The sequence below is a fragment of the Stigmatopora argus genome, chromosome 11 (genome assembly GCF_051989625.1).
Source record: "Stigmatopora argus isolate UIUO_Sarg chromosome 11, RoL_Sarg_1.0, whole genome shotgun sequence".
NCBI lineage: Eukaryota > Metazoa > Chordata > Actinopteri > Syngnathiformes > Syngnathidae > Stigmatopora > Stigmatopora argus.
The window spans coordinates 16307762-16320298 of record NC_135397.1 but is presented as its reverse complement, the minus strand read 5'-3'; the positions used below and the strand labels follow the sequence as shown (position 1 = coordinate 16320298).

At 54.9% G+C, this 12537-nt stretch overlaps 2 protein-coding genes across 3 annotated transcripts in view; one reads left to right on the top strand and one right to left on the bottom strand.

Moving 5' to 3' along the window:
• hells (helicase, lymphoid specific) overlaps positions 1-3215 on the bottom strand; it is a 71135-nt gene extending 67920 nt beyond the window's left edge. For both annotated transcript variants that reach the window (XM_077613669.1, XM_077613670.1), the window contains exon 1: positions 2850-3215. In XM_077613669.1, coding sequence (XP_077469795.1) covers positions 2850-2857 — 8 coding nt within the window. In that variant the 5' untranslated portion in view covers positions 2858-3215. The remainder of the gene's footprint in view (positions 1-2849) is intronic.
• Positions 3216-6259: 3044 nt separating this feature from the next.
• ncapd3 (non-SMC condensin II complex, subunit D3) overlaps positions 6260-12537 on the top strand; it is a 61723-nt gene continuing 55445 nt past the window's right edge. Inside the window, exon 1 of the mRNA XM_077612751.1 lies at positions 6260-6417. Within this exon, the coding sequence (XP_077468877.1) occupies positions 6366-6417 (52 nt within the window). The 5' untranslated portion in view covers positions 6260-6365. The remainder of the gene's footprint in view (positions 6418-12537) is intronic.

Sequence of the window (12537 nt, the reverse complement as noted above, 5' to 3'; positions counted from 1 at the left end):
TTGGATTTAACGTGGGATTCGAGTGCCTTTACTCCCAGGGTCCCGAGATTCAATGGTCTTTTGCACAACGTGCAGTACGCCTCAGTTCAGAGGAAGGGCAGCTGAACCACGTGTCATTACCAACAAAGCACACCGAATTTGAAGCACAGTAGCAGCAACAACATCAAAGCCTACACTTAAGGAGTAGATGTGAAAAGTCGTTTATTTTAGGCGGGGCTGTCGGCACGACATATAATAAGGTCCTGATGATTTTTTTTAAATGTGTTCAAAAAGGTGTATTTTGCTTGGCACAAGAAAACTCTTCTTCTCACTGTCCAGTGTGTGTGTGCTCTCGAATGTATTGCTTAGTGGGGCCATGACATTGTTAATGACATTATTAATGATTGCAATTCCCATTATTAAGCGATCAAAACCGTACAAATCCAACACAGCATTTATATTCACACACACACGGCACAGGTAAAAGTCTAAAATGTAATACAGACGCTCCCCTACTTACGAACATTCGAGTTACGAACAACGGTACATATGAACATGTCTGCAAATTGCATTTATGTCGGAAAAATTTCGTAAGTTTGATTTTGTATTGCGCGCCTTTTTCCGAGTAGTGCTTCTTTCCGCCGCTAATACCGACGCCTGGCGCTGAGAGCTCACCCAGCATCCACCTTCCTCTGCCCAGTTCGTTGCAGTGCGTAAGTTGCGCAAGTGCGTGACGTATCTCCAGTGCGCAAAGAGCCTTTTTCATTTTTATCATTAAATATCTCGTGCATCCATTATTCAATATGGTTGGAGAAAAGCGAAAGGCTTCTAGTGAGGGAGGTGCAAGGAAGAGGCAAACCATTTCATTTGAAACGAAAGTGGCAATAATAAAGAAGCTTGAGGCGGGTGAGAAAATGGTGAGCGTTGCACGGGCGGGCATACAACTTGAATCGTTCGACCCTCGGTACCATTTATAAACAGAAAAATCGAGCAGCAGGACCCAAATATTGAACGTTGCACAAAGGTTGCAAATCAATTGAATGATGTCGTACAGTGCTACCGCATCATTTATGATGAAAAAAAGAAGAAAACTGCAATAGTCATTAGAGCTTCTTTCGGCCAGTCTCTAGTAAATCTCTCTCTCTCTCTCTCTTTCTCTCTCTCTCTAATGTATGTATACAGTATTGTATGTATTATCTCCATTTTATTAAATGTTTTTTTCAGTACAAACCAATGCTGGTTACTTATACAAGCCTTAAACATACAAATGCACTTATATAAACCTTCAATATACTTATATAGGCCTTAAACATAAATTATAATACAAAATATAGCAGTGAATCAACTTACGAACAAATTCAACTTATGAACAATCGCTCGGAGCGTAACTCGTTCGTAAGTAGGGGAGCGTCTGTACACAGTGGACGGCTTTCGGCCCTGGTAAAATGGGCTCTTGCCCCCATCTGGCGGACAAACACGGGTATTACGCCTCCCATAATAACAGCAGCGGAGGGAACTATTTCAGCGGTGCAGGGCACATTTTCATATGCTTTATTTATTTTAAGACATTAATAAATGATAGCGCGTCAGCCTCACAGCTCTGGGGTCCTGGCTTCAAATCCAGGTCATGTCCATCTGGGTGGAATTTGCATGTTCTCCCTGGGCCTGCGTGCATTTCCTACGGCTACTCCGGTTTCCTCTCACATTCCCAAAAACATGCATGGTAGGCTGATTGGACACTCTAAATTGCACTTGATAATTGTACAGTGGTACCTCGAGATACGAGCTTAATCCGTTCCGGGACTGAGCTCGTATGACAAGATTCTCGTAACTTGAGCGGAAGTTTCCCATTGAAATGAATGGGAAACAAATTAATTCGGGGGCTGACTTCATCCATGGCACTCGTAAACAAACAAACAAATTTAAATTAACTTGGATTAATATATACAGACACAACGTTTAATGTAACTTCACACAAAACTGAATTTAACTAATTTAGTTTTAATCTTTTTTACCTTTGTAACGGGTTGGCCCCACCCCGACGTTCCGCCGGAGCCTTCAAAACGAACGCATCAAGAGTTGTTTGGAACTTGCCGCTTCCCCGTGTCTGATTACCGAGTGTACATATATTCCAGATCTTTTCTTTGCAAAACTCTGCCGATCCATTGTTGTTTACCTGGTATGTAAATGTAGACCAAAGTGGGGGGAAAACGGGTATGGAAATGCAAAGTCCGCCCAATGCTCGTAGAAAGATTTTATACACGAAAGAGATGCAAAAAAAAATGCCATGGCCACCTGGCTTGGTCGCATCACGAAATTTTGACCGCATCACGGGCGAATTATTCGATCGAAATTTCCCCCGTAAGACAAGCATTTTGTATGACGAGCGGTCGTATGACGAGGTACCACTGTACTTGTATTTTTGTATAGGCGCGAAAATAGTATGGTCGTAATGGTAGGGGTGATCCTTCACGTTTTTTCAATATTCGCGGCCATGTCTGGGCTATATTATCCGGGATACTCGAGGGACTACTGTACTCACCATTTTCCAAAAAGGTTTTACAGGTTTCCCCAAGTATCCCGTAAGCCTCTGTGCGTTTTGACGTGTGTAAGTAACATGGCATCATTGCCGCATCACTATTTTAGAATAGGACATGACATTTGGAGAATATATAAATGGGGTTGCCACAGGGTTAGAAAACAGTTACCAAATTAAATATTTTCGTCACGGAAATTTTGTGTGAGAATTTTTATACGTCTCGCAGCGTCCTCAAACACAAACACACAAACAAAAGGGAGGACGTGGTGAGCATATGCGAAGTACAACTCCTTAAATACATGAAGGAAAAACATTTAATTTAGTTACTTACCTGCTCATTGTTTGCGATCCTAGAAGCAAAGTTTAGTCTGTCGACTCAGTAAGTATTTAATTCGTAACTTAATTGAAACTGTTCGCCGATTAAAAAACGACTTTATTGCTCAACTTGGCTTCAGTTTTGGTTTCAGCCACAACTGGTAGGCAATATACATACAAATATATGAATACTACCTTAAATTCACTAATACGAATATAATATTCTTTTGGTACCGCGGATTTTCAAACGTTACAAGAGGTCGAAAAAATCCAAGTACAGAGAAAAAGATCTCGGTTTTCCTCGAAATTTCAACGTAAAACGAAACTTGGTAGCGATAGCGCGTGGAAATGCTTTCTTCTGTTATTTGCTTTTACTTTGAAACCGAAATTCGGAGTTCCGCTAAATTCTGGAATTGAAATGTATCAGCTTGATGCTAATCGCTGAGTTCAGAGGGCGGGGTCCGTGCCGATTTTTCGCGCCAAATCAGGACGAACTCACTAGTTAGAGAACAGGGGATCTTTGAAGACCGTAAATACGATTGCGCTTGAAGGTTAATGAGAAAATTAAATTTGATATCCCAATGTGCACAGTATGGCTACATAAGCCTTCAATAAAAATAATAGTTTGTTTCATATTGAACATCAAATAGAAACATTGCGTGTCCCATATCTTACCCCTAAAATGGAATGAATGGACCAAACCAATTCCAGAGTCTGAAACGCACTTTCTCCGTTTACTTAACCTTATCTAACTGTAGGTGATCACTGATGTACAGTAATGCCTTCAGATACGCGCTTAATGCGTTCCGGGACCGAGCTCGTTTGTCGATTTACTCGTATCTCATGTCAACGTTTCCCATAGAAATGAACTAAATACGAATTAATTCGTTCCCCCCTCTGAAAAAACACCAATAAATGGATATTACATATTTTTATTGGTTCTAATTCACCATCTAATAACAGAGTAACAAATAATCTAGTTAGTGATCCTTAACCTTGTTGGAGCTACCAAACCACAGCAGTTTCATATGCGCATTCAACGAACCCTACTTTAGTGTAAAATAAATTATGATTATTTTTGTTCAAGACATAAATTCCTTGCAGCACTGATCAAGCAATGTCACGTGATCATCTGCAGCCAGTGATGATCAAGCGGGGCATATTATCATATATAGGCATGATGAGTTGATGTGTCTTGACCTCCACGGCAGAGGCTTCACCGAACCCCTGAGACCGACTCACCGAACCCCTAGGGTTGGTTTGGAACCCAGATAAGAACCACTGATCTAGTGGTTATGATGTTCAATACTAAAATGAGACATTATTCAGTACAACGCGGAGTGCGTGGAGGAGAGAAAGAGAGAGAGACAGAGAGAAAGAAGATGTATCTATGTATATATATATATATATATATATATATATATATATATATATATATATATACATACACACATGCACATACATACACACATATTATATATATAATATAATATATATAATAATTGGTTGACCCTCAGGACCTGCAAGGCCTTCTCAGCTGGCCTAAAAAATATCTGAATCACAGACTGATGTAAATAATGTTTTGTCCATGAATACTTATTAAATAATTCCAAATTGTCTGTCAGCTTCCTTTCATTGCTTTTCCACTGGTTGCACTGCTTCCAGATGTGTTTTCATATTTAAGCATTTAACCAATCACATTTCAGCTATTAATTGTTGCCATAGTCAGAAATCTGTCTTGAGGCCTTCACAATCAGTTCTGCAGGCTCTGCTGCATAAAACAAGCGTCGATAAAACTGTTGCTTAACCAATCAGATTTCGAGTAGGTGACACCAATGCCTTCTCGCAGGCATAGGGATACGTCATCGCTTTCACCAACTAGTGATAGAGTGGACTAGCCAGAGCTACCAAACTGTATCTGGAGCGAGCTGCACAAGCAAATATTGTTGTTTTGATTTAATAGAGGTTTTGTCAACCCGCAATGGCTGAAGGAGGAGAAGAAATGGATTTGTTTGCAGATTTACTGTCAAAGCCATTTTCAAAATGGACTTTTCAAGAAAAAAAGCTGGACATCATGAAGAAAGGTCGGACAACTCCGAAGCAAGAAAGTCTGTCACAACCGGGAACGAATATTTTCAGCACTAAATCGAATAAAAATGTATGTCAGGAATACGACACGACGCCTCGACTTTCAGTATTAGCTTCGATGGCGATAGAAAAGAAGGAGGAAAGAAAGGATTTTTGGTGAGTAAAATATGGCTATATTCCTAAATAATATTTCAATTGTATGAGGTTATTATTTATGCTTTTTTTATGTGTCGCAGCTGTAGCTGCAGTAGAGGTTTTATATATAGCCATAACATATTTTTTGAGGGTTGGATTGATTCAGACATAGCTGAAGGCGTCGGTAGGAAATTTATATATATATATATATATATATATATATATATATATATATATAAATACATTTATATATAATTATATCTAATTTTATATATATATATATATATATATATATATATATATATATGAGTGGCGGTCCGTGCATTTTCTCGTAGCGCCTTCAACGGGTAAAATCCACTTCCTAGCAGCATTTATTGATTAAATACAAATACTGGAGCTTTTCAGACATTACAACTGGGCCAGGGGGGTGATTTCCCCGGGAAAAGACAGCGATGTACGTCAATGGCGAAACGGCAAAAATTGCACTAAAATGGGGTAAAATCAACTTCCTAGCAGCATTTAGTTATTAAATACAAACACTGGAGCTTAAATACAAACACTGGGGCTTTTCAGATATCAGAACTTGGCCCACAATTGAAATATTATTTAGGAATATAGCCATATTTTACTCACCAAAAATCATTTTAACTGTACACAATATCCATCCTCTTTTCTTTCTTCCTTATTTTTTATCGCCATCCAAGCTAATGCTGAAAGTCGAGCCTGTCCTGTCGTATGTCTGGCATAGACCGTCTTTAAATCAACACAACAATATATTTGCTTGTGCAGCTCGCTCTAAATACAGTTTGGTAGCTTTGGCTAATCACTAGCCAATCATAGTTGGTGAAAGCGATGACGTATCTCTACGCCTGCGACAATGCATTGTGGTGTTGCCAACTCGAAATCTGATTGGTTAAAGCAACAGTCTTATCGACACTTGTTTAATGCAGCAGAGCCCACAGAACTGATTGTGAAGGATTTGAGGCAGATTTCTGACCCTGGCAACAAATGATGGCTGAAATGTGATTGGTTAAATGCTTGAAATACAATATTGTGCTGGGATTTCAGACGACCACTCACTCTCACAATCACAGTGATTGTGAGAGTGAGTGGTCGTCTGAAATCCTTGCCCAAGTGAGGTTCGATGGAGACAATTGAAACATAGGGGGCGTTAATGCTCCAGTACGATGCCCGCAATCTCTGACAAACCTCAAGAAGAAGAAGAAGAAGAAGAAGAAGAAGAAGAAGAGAAACAAAAAAAAGAAAGCGAAGAAGAATAAGAAACTATTTTGTGGCGGGTTTATTCAAAATGGAGTTAACGTCTACATTGCAGTTTTTGAAACTTCACGAATTTCCCCAAGGTATGGAATCCGATTTAATAAGGTGAAATTGTTATCACAGGTCAATTGCCATATATACTTCATGAAATTTTATGTAGATTCAATTTCGCGTTCGGTCATTTATTTTTTTTACAACTGAGCAACGGTCAGTCATAGCAACCAGATCTTAGTGAGAATTAGCATGAGCGACAAAACAGCGACAATTTTCTCAAAATATTCCCCAATGAACACCGAACACGCTTATTTGGGTTTCCTGGTGTCACGGTTTATGTTGCTTCCAACAGAAATGACGGTAGAAGTTAGATGTTGTTCCGCTGGTAGTGTTTGGGCCATTTACCCTGATCCTCTTCTCTTCGCATTCATCACAATGACATGGGCATTATTTAACCGTTTAAAACTTAATGTGGTCAGGGTCACTTCCAGCAGTCGAAAAGTCCAAGTCAAGCTTGTTTTTGTTAAATTGGGGCAAATGGAATCCAATATGACTAAGTTCAAATCGCGGGTGTGTCCTATTTCAACCTCTTCCCATCTTTGTGCCACTACTGACCGTGTTTTTTGATTTACTTATTTTTGAAAAGTTCGTTTTTCATTAAATTTATTTTTGGGGTTGTTTTAAAAAAATTTTTTTTTAAAAACGGCATTTTAAAATTGTCTATTTATTTATTTATTTTTCTTCATTTTTGTTATCCGGGGAGAGGGCGAGGCGGGGAGAGGGCGAGGCGGGGAGAGGGCGAGGCGGGGAGAGGGCGAGGCGGGGAGAGGGCGAGGCGGGGAGAGGGCGAGGCGGGGAGAGGGCGAGGCGGGGAGAGGGCGAGGCGGGGAGAGGGCGAGAGACGGGGAGAGGGCGAGAGACGGGGAGAAGGCCAGGGCGAGAGACGGGGAGAGGGCCAGGGCGAGAGACGGGGAGAGGGCGAGAGACGGGGAGAGGGCCAGGGCGAGAGACGGGGAGAGGGCGAGAGACGGGGAGAGGGCCAGGGCGAGAGACGGGGAGAGGGCCAGGGCGAGAGACGGGGAGAGGGCCAGGGCGAGAGACGGGGAGAGGGCCAGGGCGAGAGACGGGGAGAGGGCCAGGGCGAGAGACGGGGAGAGGGCCAGGGCGAGAGACGGGGAGAGGGCCAGGGCGAGAGACGGGGAGAGGGCCAGGGCGAGAGACGGGGAGAGGGCCAGGGCGAGAGACGGGGAGAGGGCCAGGGCGAGAGACGGGGAGAGGGCCAGGGCGAGAGACGGGGAGAGGGCCAGGGCGAGAGACGGGGAGAGGGCCAGGGCGAGAGACGGGGAGAGGGCCAGGGCGAGAGACGGGGAGAGGGCCAGGGCGAGAGACGGGGAGAGGGCCAGGGCGAGAGACGGGGAGAGGGCCAGGGCGAGAGACGGGGAGAGGGCCAGGGCGAGAGACGGGGAGAGGGCCAGGGCGAGAGACGGGGAGAGGGCCAGGGCGAGAGACGGGGAGAGGGCCAGGGCGAGAGACGGGGAGAGGGCCAGGGCGAGAGACGGGGAGAGGGCCAGGGCGAGAGACGGGGAGAGGGCCAGGGCGAGAGACGGGGAGAGGGCCAGGGCGAGAGACGGGGAGAGGGCCAGGGCGAGAGACGGGGAGAGGGCCAGGGCGAGAGACGGGGAGAGGGCCAGGGCGAGAGACGGGGAGAGGGCCAGGGCGAGAGACGGGGAGAGGGCCAGGGCGAGAGACGGGGAGAGGGCCAGGGCGAGAGACGGGGAGAGGGCCAGGGCGAGAGACGGGGAGAGGGCCAGGGCGAGAGACGGGGAGAGGGCCAGGGCGAGAGACGGGGAGAGGGCCAGGGCGAGAGACGGGGAGAGGGCCAGGGCGAGAGACGGGGAGAGGGCCAGGGCGAGAGACGGGGAGAGGGCCAGGGCGAGAGACGGGGAGAGGGCCAGGGCGAGAGACGGGGAGAGGGCCAGGGCGAGAGACGGGGAGAGGGCCAGGGCGAGAGACGGGGAGAGGGCCAGGGCGAGAGACGGGGAGAGGGCCAGGGCGAGAGACGGGGAGAGGGCCAGGGCGAGAGACGGGGAGAGGGCCAGGGCGAGAGACGGGGAGAGGGCCAGGGCGAGAGACGGGGAGAGGGCCAGGGCGAGAGACGGGGAGAGGGCCAGGGCGAGAGACGGGGAGAGGGCCAGGGCGAGAGACGGGGAGAGGGCCAGGGCGAGAGACGGGGAGAGGGCCAGGGCGAGAGACGGGGAGAGGGCCAGGGCGAGAGACGGGGAGAGGGCCAGGGCGAGAGACGGGGAGAGGGCCAGGGCGAGAGACGGGGAGAGGGCCAGGGCGAGAGACGGGGAGAGGGCCAGGGCGAGAGACGGGGAGAGGGCCAGGGCGAGAGACGGGGAGAGGGCCAGGGCGAGAGACGGGGAGAGGGCCAGGGCGAGAGACGGGGAGAGGGCCAGGGCGAGAGACGGGGAGAGGGCCAGGGCGAGAGACGGGGAGAGGGCCAGGGCGAGAGACGGGGAGAGGGCCAGGGCGAGAGACGGGGAGAGGGCCAGGGCGAGAGACGGGGAGAGGGCCAGGGCGAGAGACGGGGAGAGGGCCAGGGCGAGAGACGGGGAGAGGGCCAGGGCGAGAGACGGGGAGAGGGCCAGGGCGAGAGACGGGGAGAGGGCCAGGGCGAGAGACGGGGAGAGGGCCAGGGCGAGAGACGGGGAGAGGGCCAGGGCGAGAGACGGGGAGAGGGCCAGGGCGAGAGACGGGGAGAGGGCCAGGGCGAGAGACGGGGAGAGGGCCAGGGCGAGAGACGGGGAGAGGGCCAGGGCGAGAGACGGGGAGAGGGCCAGGGCGAGAGACGGGGAGAGGGCCAGGGCGAGAGACGGGGAGAGGGCCAGGGCGAGAGACGGGGAGAGGGCCAGGGCGAGAGACGGGGAGAGGGCCAGGGCGAGAGACGGGGAGAGGGCCAGGGCGAGAGACGGGGAGAGGGCCAGGGCGAGAGACGGGGAGAGGGCCAGGGCGAGAGACGGGGAGAGGGCCAGGGCGAGAGACGGGGAGAGGGCCAGGGCGAGAGACGGGGAGAGGGCCAGGGCGAGAGACGGGGAGAGGGCCAGGGCGAGAGACGGGGAGAGGGCCAGGGCGAGAGACGGGGAGAGGGCCAGGGCGAGAGACGGGGAGAGGGCCAGGGCGAGAGACGGGGAGAGGGCCAGGGCGAGAGACGGGGAGAGGGCCAGGGCGAGAGACGGGGAGAGGGCCAGGGCGAGAGACGGGGAGAGGGCCAGGGCGAGAGACGGGGAGAGGGCCAGGGCGAGAGACGGGGAGAGGGCCAGGGCGAGAGACGGGGAGAGGGCCAGGGCGAGAGACGGGGAGAGGGCCAGGGCGAGAGACGGGGAGAGGGCCAGGGCGAGAGACGGGGAGAGGGCCAGGGCGAGAGACGGGGAGAGGGCCAGGGCGAGAGACGGGGAGAGGGCCAGGGCGAGAGACGGGGAGAGGGCCAGGGCGAGAGACGGGGAGAGGGCCAGGGCGAGAGACGGGGAGAGGGCCAGGGCGAGAGACGGGGAGAGGGCCAGGGCGAGAGACGGGGAGAGGGCCAGGGCGAGAGACGGGGAGAGGGCCAGGGCGAGAGACGGGGAGAGGGCCAGGGCGAGAGACGGGGAGAGGGCCAGGGCGAGAGACGGGGAGAGGGCCAGGGCGAGAGACGGGGAGAGGGCCAGGGCGAGAGACGGGGAGAGGGCCAGGGCGAGAGACGGGGAGAGGGCCAGGGCGAGAGACGGGGAGAGGGCCAGGGCGAGAGACGGGGGAGAGGGCCAGGGCGAGAGACGGGGAGAGGGCCAGGGCGAGAGACGGGGAGAGGGCCAGGGCGAGAGACGGGGGAGAGGGCCAGGGCGAGAGACGGGGAGAGGGCCAGGGCGAGAGACGGGGAGAGGGCCAGGGCGAGAGACGGGGAGAGGGCCAGGGCGAGAGACGGGGAGAGGGCCAGGGCGAGAGACGGGGAGAGGGCCAGGGCGAGAGACGGGGAGAGGGCCAGGGCGAGAGACGGGGAGAGGGCCAGGGCGAGAGACGGGAGAGGGCAGGCGAGAGACGGGGAGAGGGCCAGGGCGAGAGACGGGGAGAGGGCCAGGGCGAGAGACGGGGAGAGGGCCAGGGCGAGAGACGGGGAGAGGGCCAGGGCGAGAGACGGGGAGAGGGCCAGGGCGAGAGACGGGGAGAGGGCCAGGGCGAGAGACGGGGAGAGGGCCAGGGCGAGAGACGGGGAGAGGGCCAGGGCGAGAGACGGGGAGAGGGCCAGGGCGAGAGACGGGGAGAGGGCCAGGGCGAGAGACGGGGAGAGGGCCAGGGCGAGAGACGGGGAGAGGGCCAGGGCGAGAGACGGGGAGAGGGCCAGGGCGAGAGGACGGGGAGAGGGCCAGGGCGAGAGACGGGGAGAGGGCCAGGGCGAGAGGCGGGGAGAGGGCCAGGGCGAGAGGCGGGAGAGGGCCAGGGCGAGAGGCGGGGAGAGGGCCAGGGCGAGAGGCGGGGAGAGGGCCAGGGCGAGAGGCGGGGAGAGGGCCAGGGCGAGAGGCGGGGAGAGGGCCAGGGCGAGAGGCGGGGAGAGGCCAGGGCGAGAGGCGGGGAGAGGGCCAGGGCGAGAGGCGGGGAGAGGGCCAGGGCGAGAGGCGGGGAGAGGGCCAGGGCGAGAGGCGGGGAGAGGGCCAGGGCGAGAGGCGGGGAGAGGGCCAGGGCGAGAGCGGGGAGAGGGCCAGGGCGAGAGGCGGGGAGAGGGCCAGGGCGAGAGGCGGGGAGAGGGCCAGGGCGAGAGGCGGGGAGAGGGCCAGGGCGAGAGGCGGGGAGAGGGCCAGGGCGAGAGGCGGGGAGAGGGCCAGGGCGAGAGACGGGGAGAGGGCCAGGGCGAGAGACGGGGAGAGGGCCAGGGCGAGAGACGGGGAGAGGGCCAGGGCGAGAGACGGGAGAGGGCCAGGGCGAGAGACGGGGAGAGGGCCAGGGCGAGAGACGGGGAGAGGGCCAGGGCGAGAGACGGGGAGAGGGCCAGGGCGAGAGACGGGGAGAGGGCCAGGGCGAGAGACGGGGAGAGGGCCAGGGCGAGAGACGGGGAGAGGGCCAGGGCGAGAGACGGGGAGAGGGCCAGGGCGAGAGAGGGGAGAGGGCCAGGGCGAGAGACGGGGAGAGGGCCAGGGCGAGAGAGGGGAGAGGGCCAGGGCGAGAGAGGGGGAGAGGGCCAGGGCGAGAGAGGGGGAGAGGGCCAGGGCGAGAGAGGGGAGAGGGCCAGGGCGAGAGAGAGGGGGAGAGGGCCAGGGCGAGAGAGGGGGAGAGGGCCAGGGCGAGAGAGGGGGGAGAGGGCCAGGGCGAGAGAGGGGGAGAGGGCCAGGGCGAGAGAGGGGGGGAGAGGGCCAGGGCGAGAGAGAGCAGGGGAGAGGGGAGGGCCAGGGCGAGAGAGGGGGGAGAGGGCCAGGGCGAGAGAGGGGAGAGGGCCAGGGCGAGAGAGGGGGAGAGGGCCAGGCGAGAGAGGGGGAGAGGGCCAGGGCGAGAGAGGGGGAGAGGGCCAGGGCGAGAGAGGGGGAGAGGGCCAGGGCGAGAGAGGGGGAGAGGGGCCCAGGGCGAGAGAGGGGGAGAGGGCCAGGGCGAGAGAGGGGGAGAGGGCCAGGGCGAGAGAGGGGGAGAGGGCCAGGGCGGGAGAGAGGGGAGAGGGCCAGGGCGAGAGAGGGGGAGAGGGCCAGGGCGAGAGAGGGGGAGAGGGCCAGGGCGAGAGAGGGGAGAGGGCCAGGGCGAGAGAGGGGGAGAGGGCCAGGGCGAGAGAGGGGGAGAGGGCCAGGGCGAGAGAGGGGGAGAGGGCCAGGGCGAGAGAGGGGGAGAGGGCCAGGGCGAGAGAGGGGAGGGGAGAGGGCCAGGGCCGAGAGACGGGGAGAGGGCCAGGGCGAGAGACCGGGGAGAGGGCCAGGGCGAGAGACGGGGAGAGGGCCAGGGCGAGAGAGGGAGAGAGGGCCAGGGCGAGAGACGGGGAGAGGGCCAGGGCGAGAGAGGGAGAGAGGGCCAGGGCGAGAGAGGGAGAGCGGGCCAGGGCGAGAGAGGGAGAGCGGGCCAGGGCGAGAGAGGGAGAGCGGGCCAGGGCGAGAGAGGGAGAGCGGGCCAGGGCGAGAGAGGGAGAGCGGGGCCAGGGCGAGAGAGGGAGAGCGGGCCAGGGGCGAGAGAGGCGGAGAGCGGGCCAGGGCGAGAGAGGG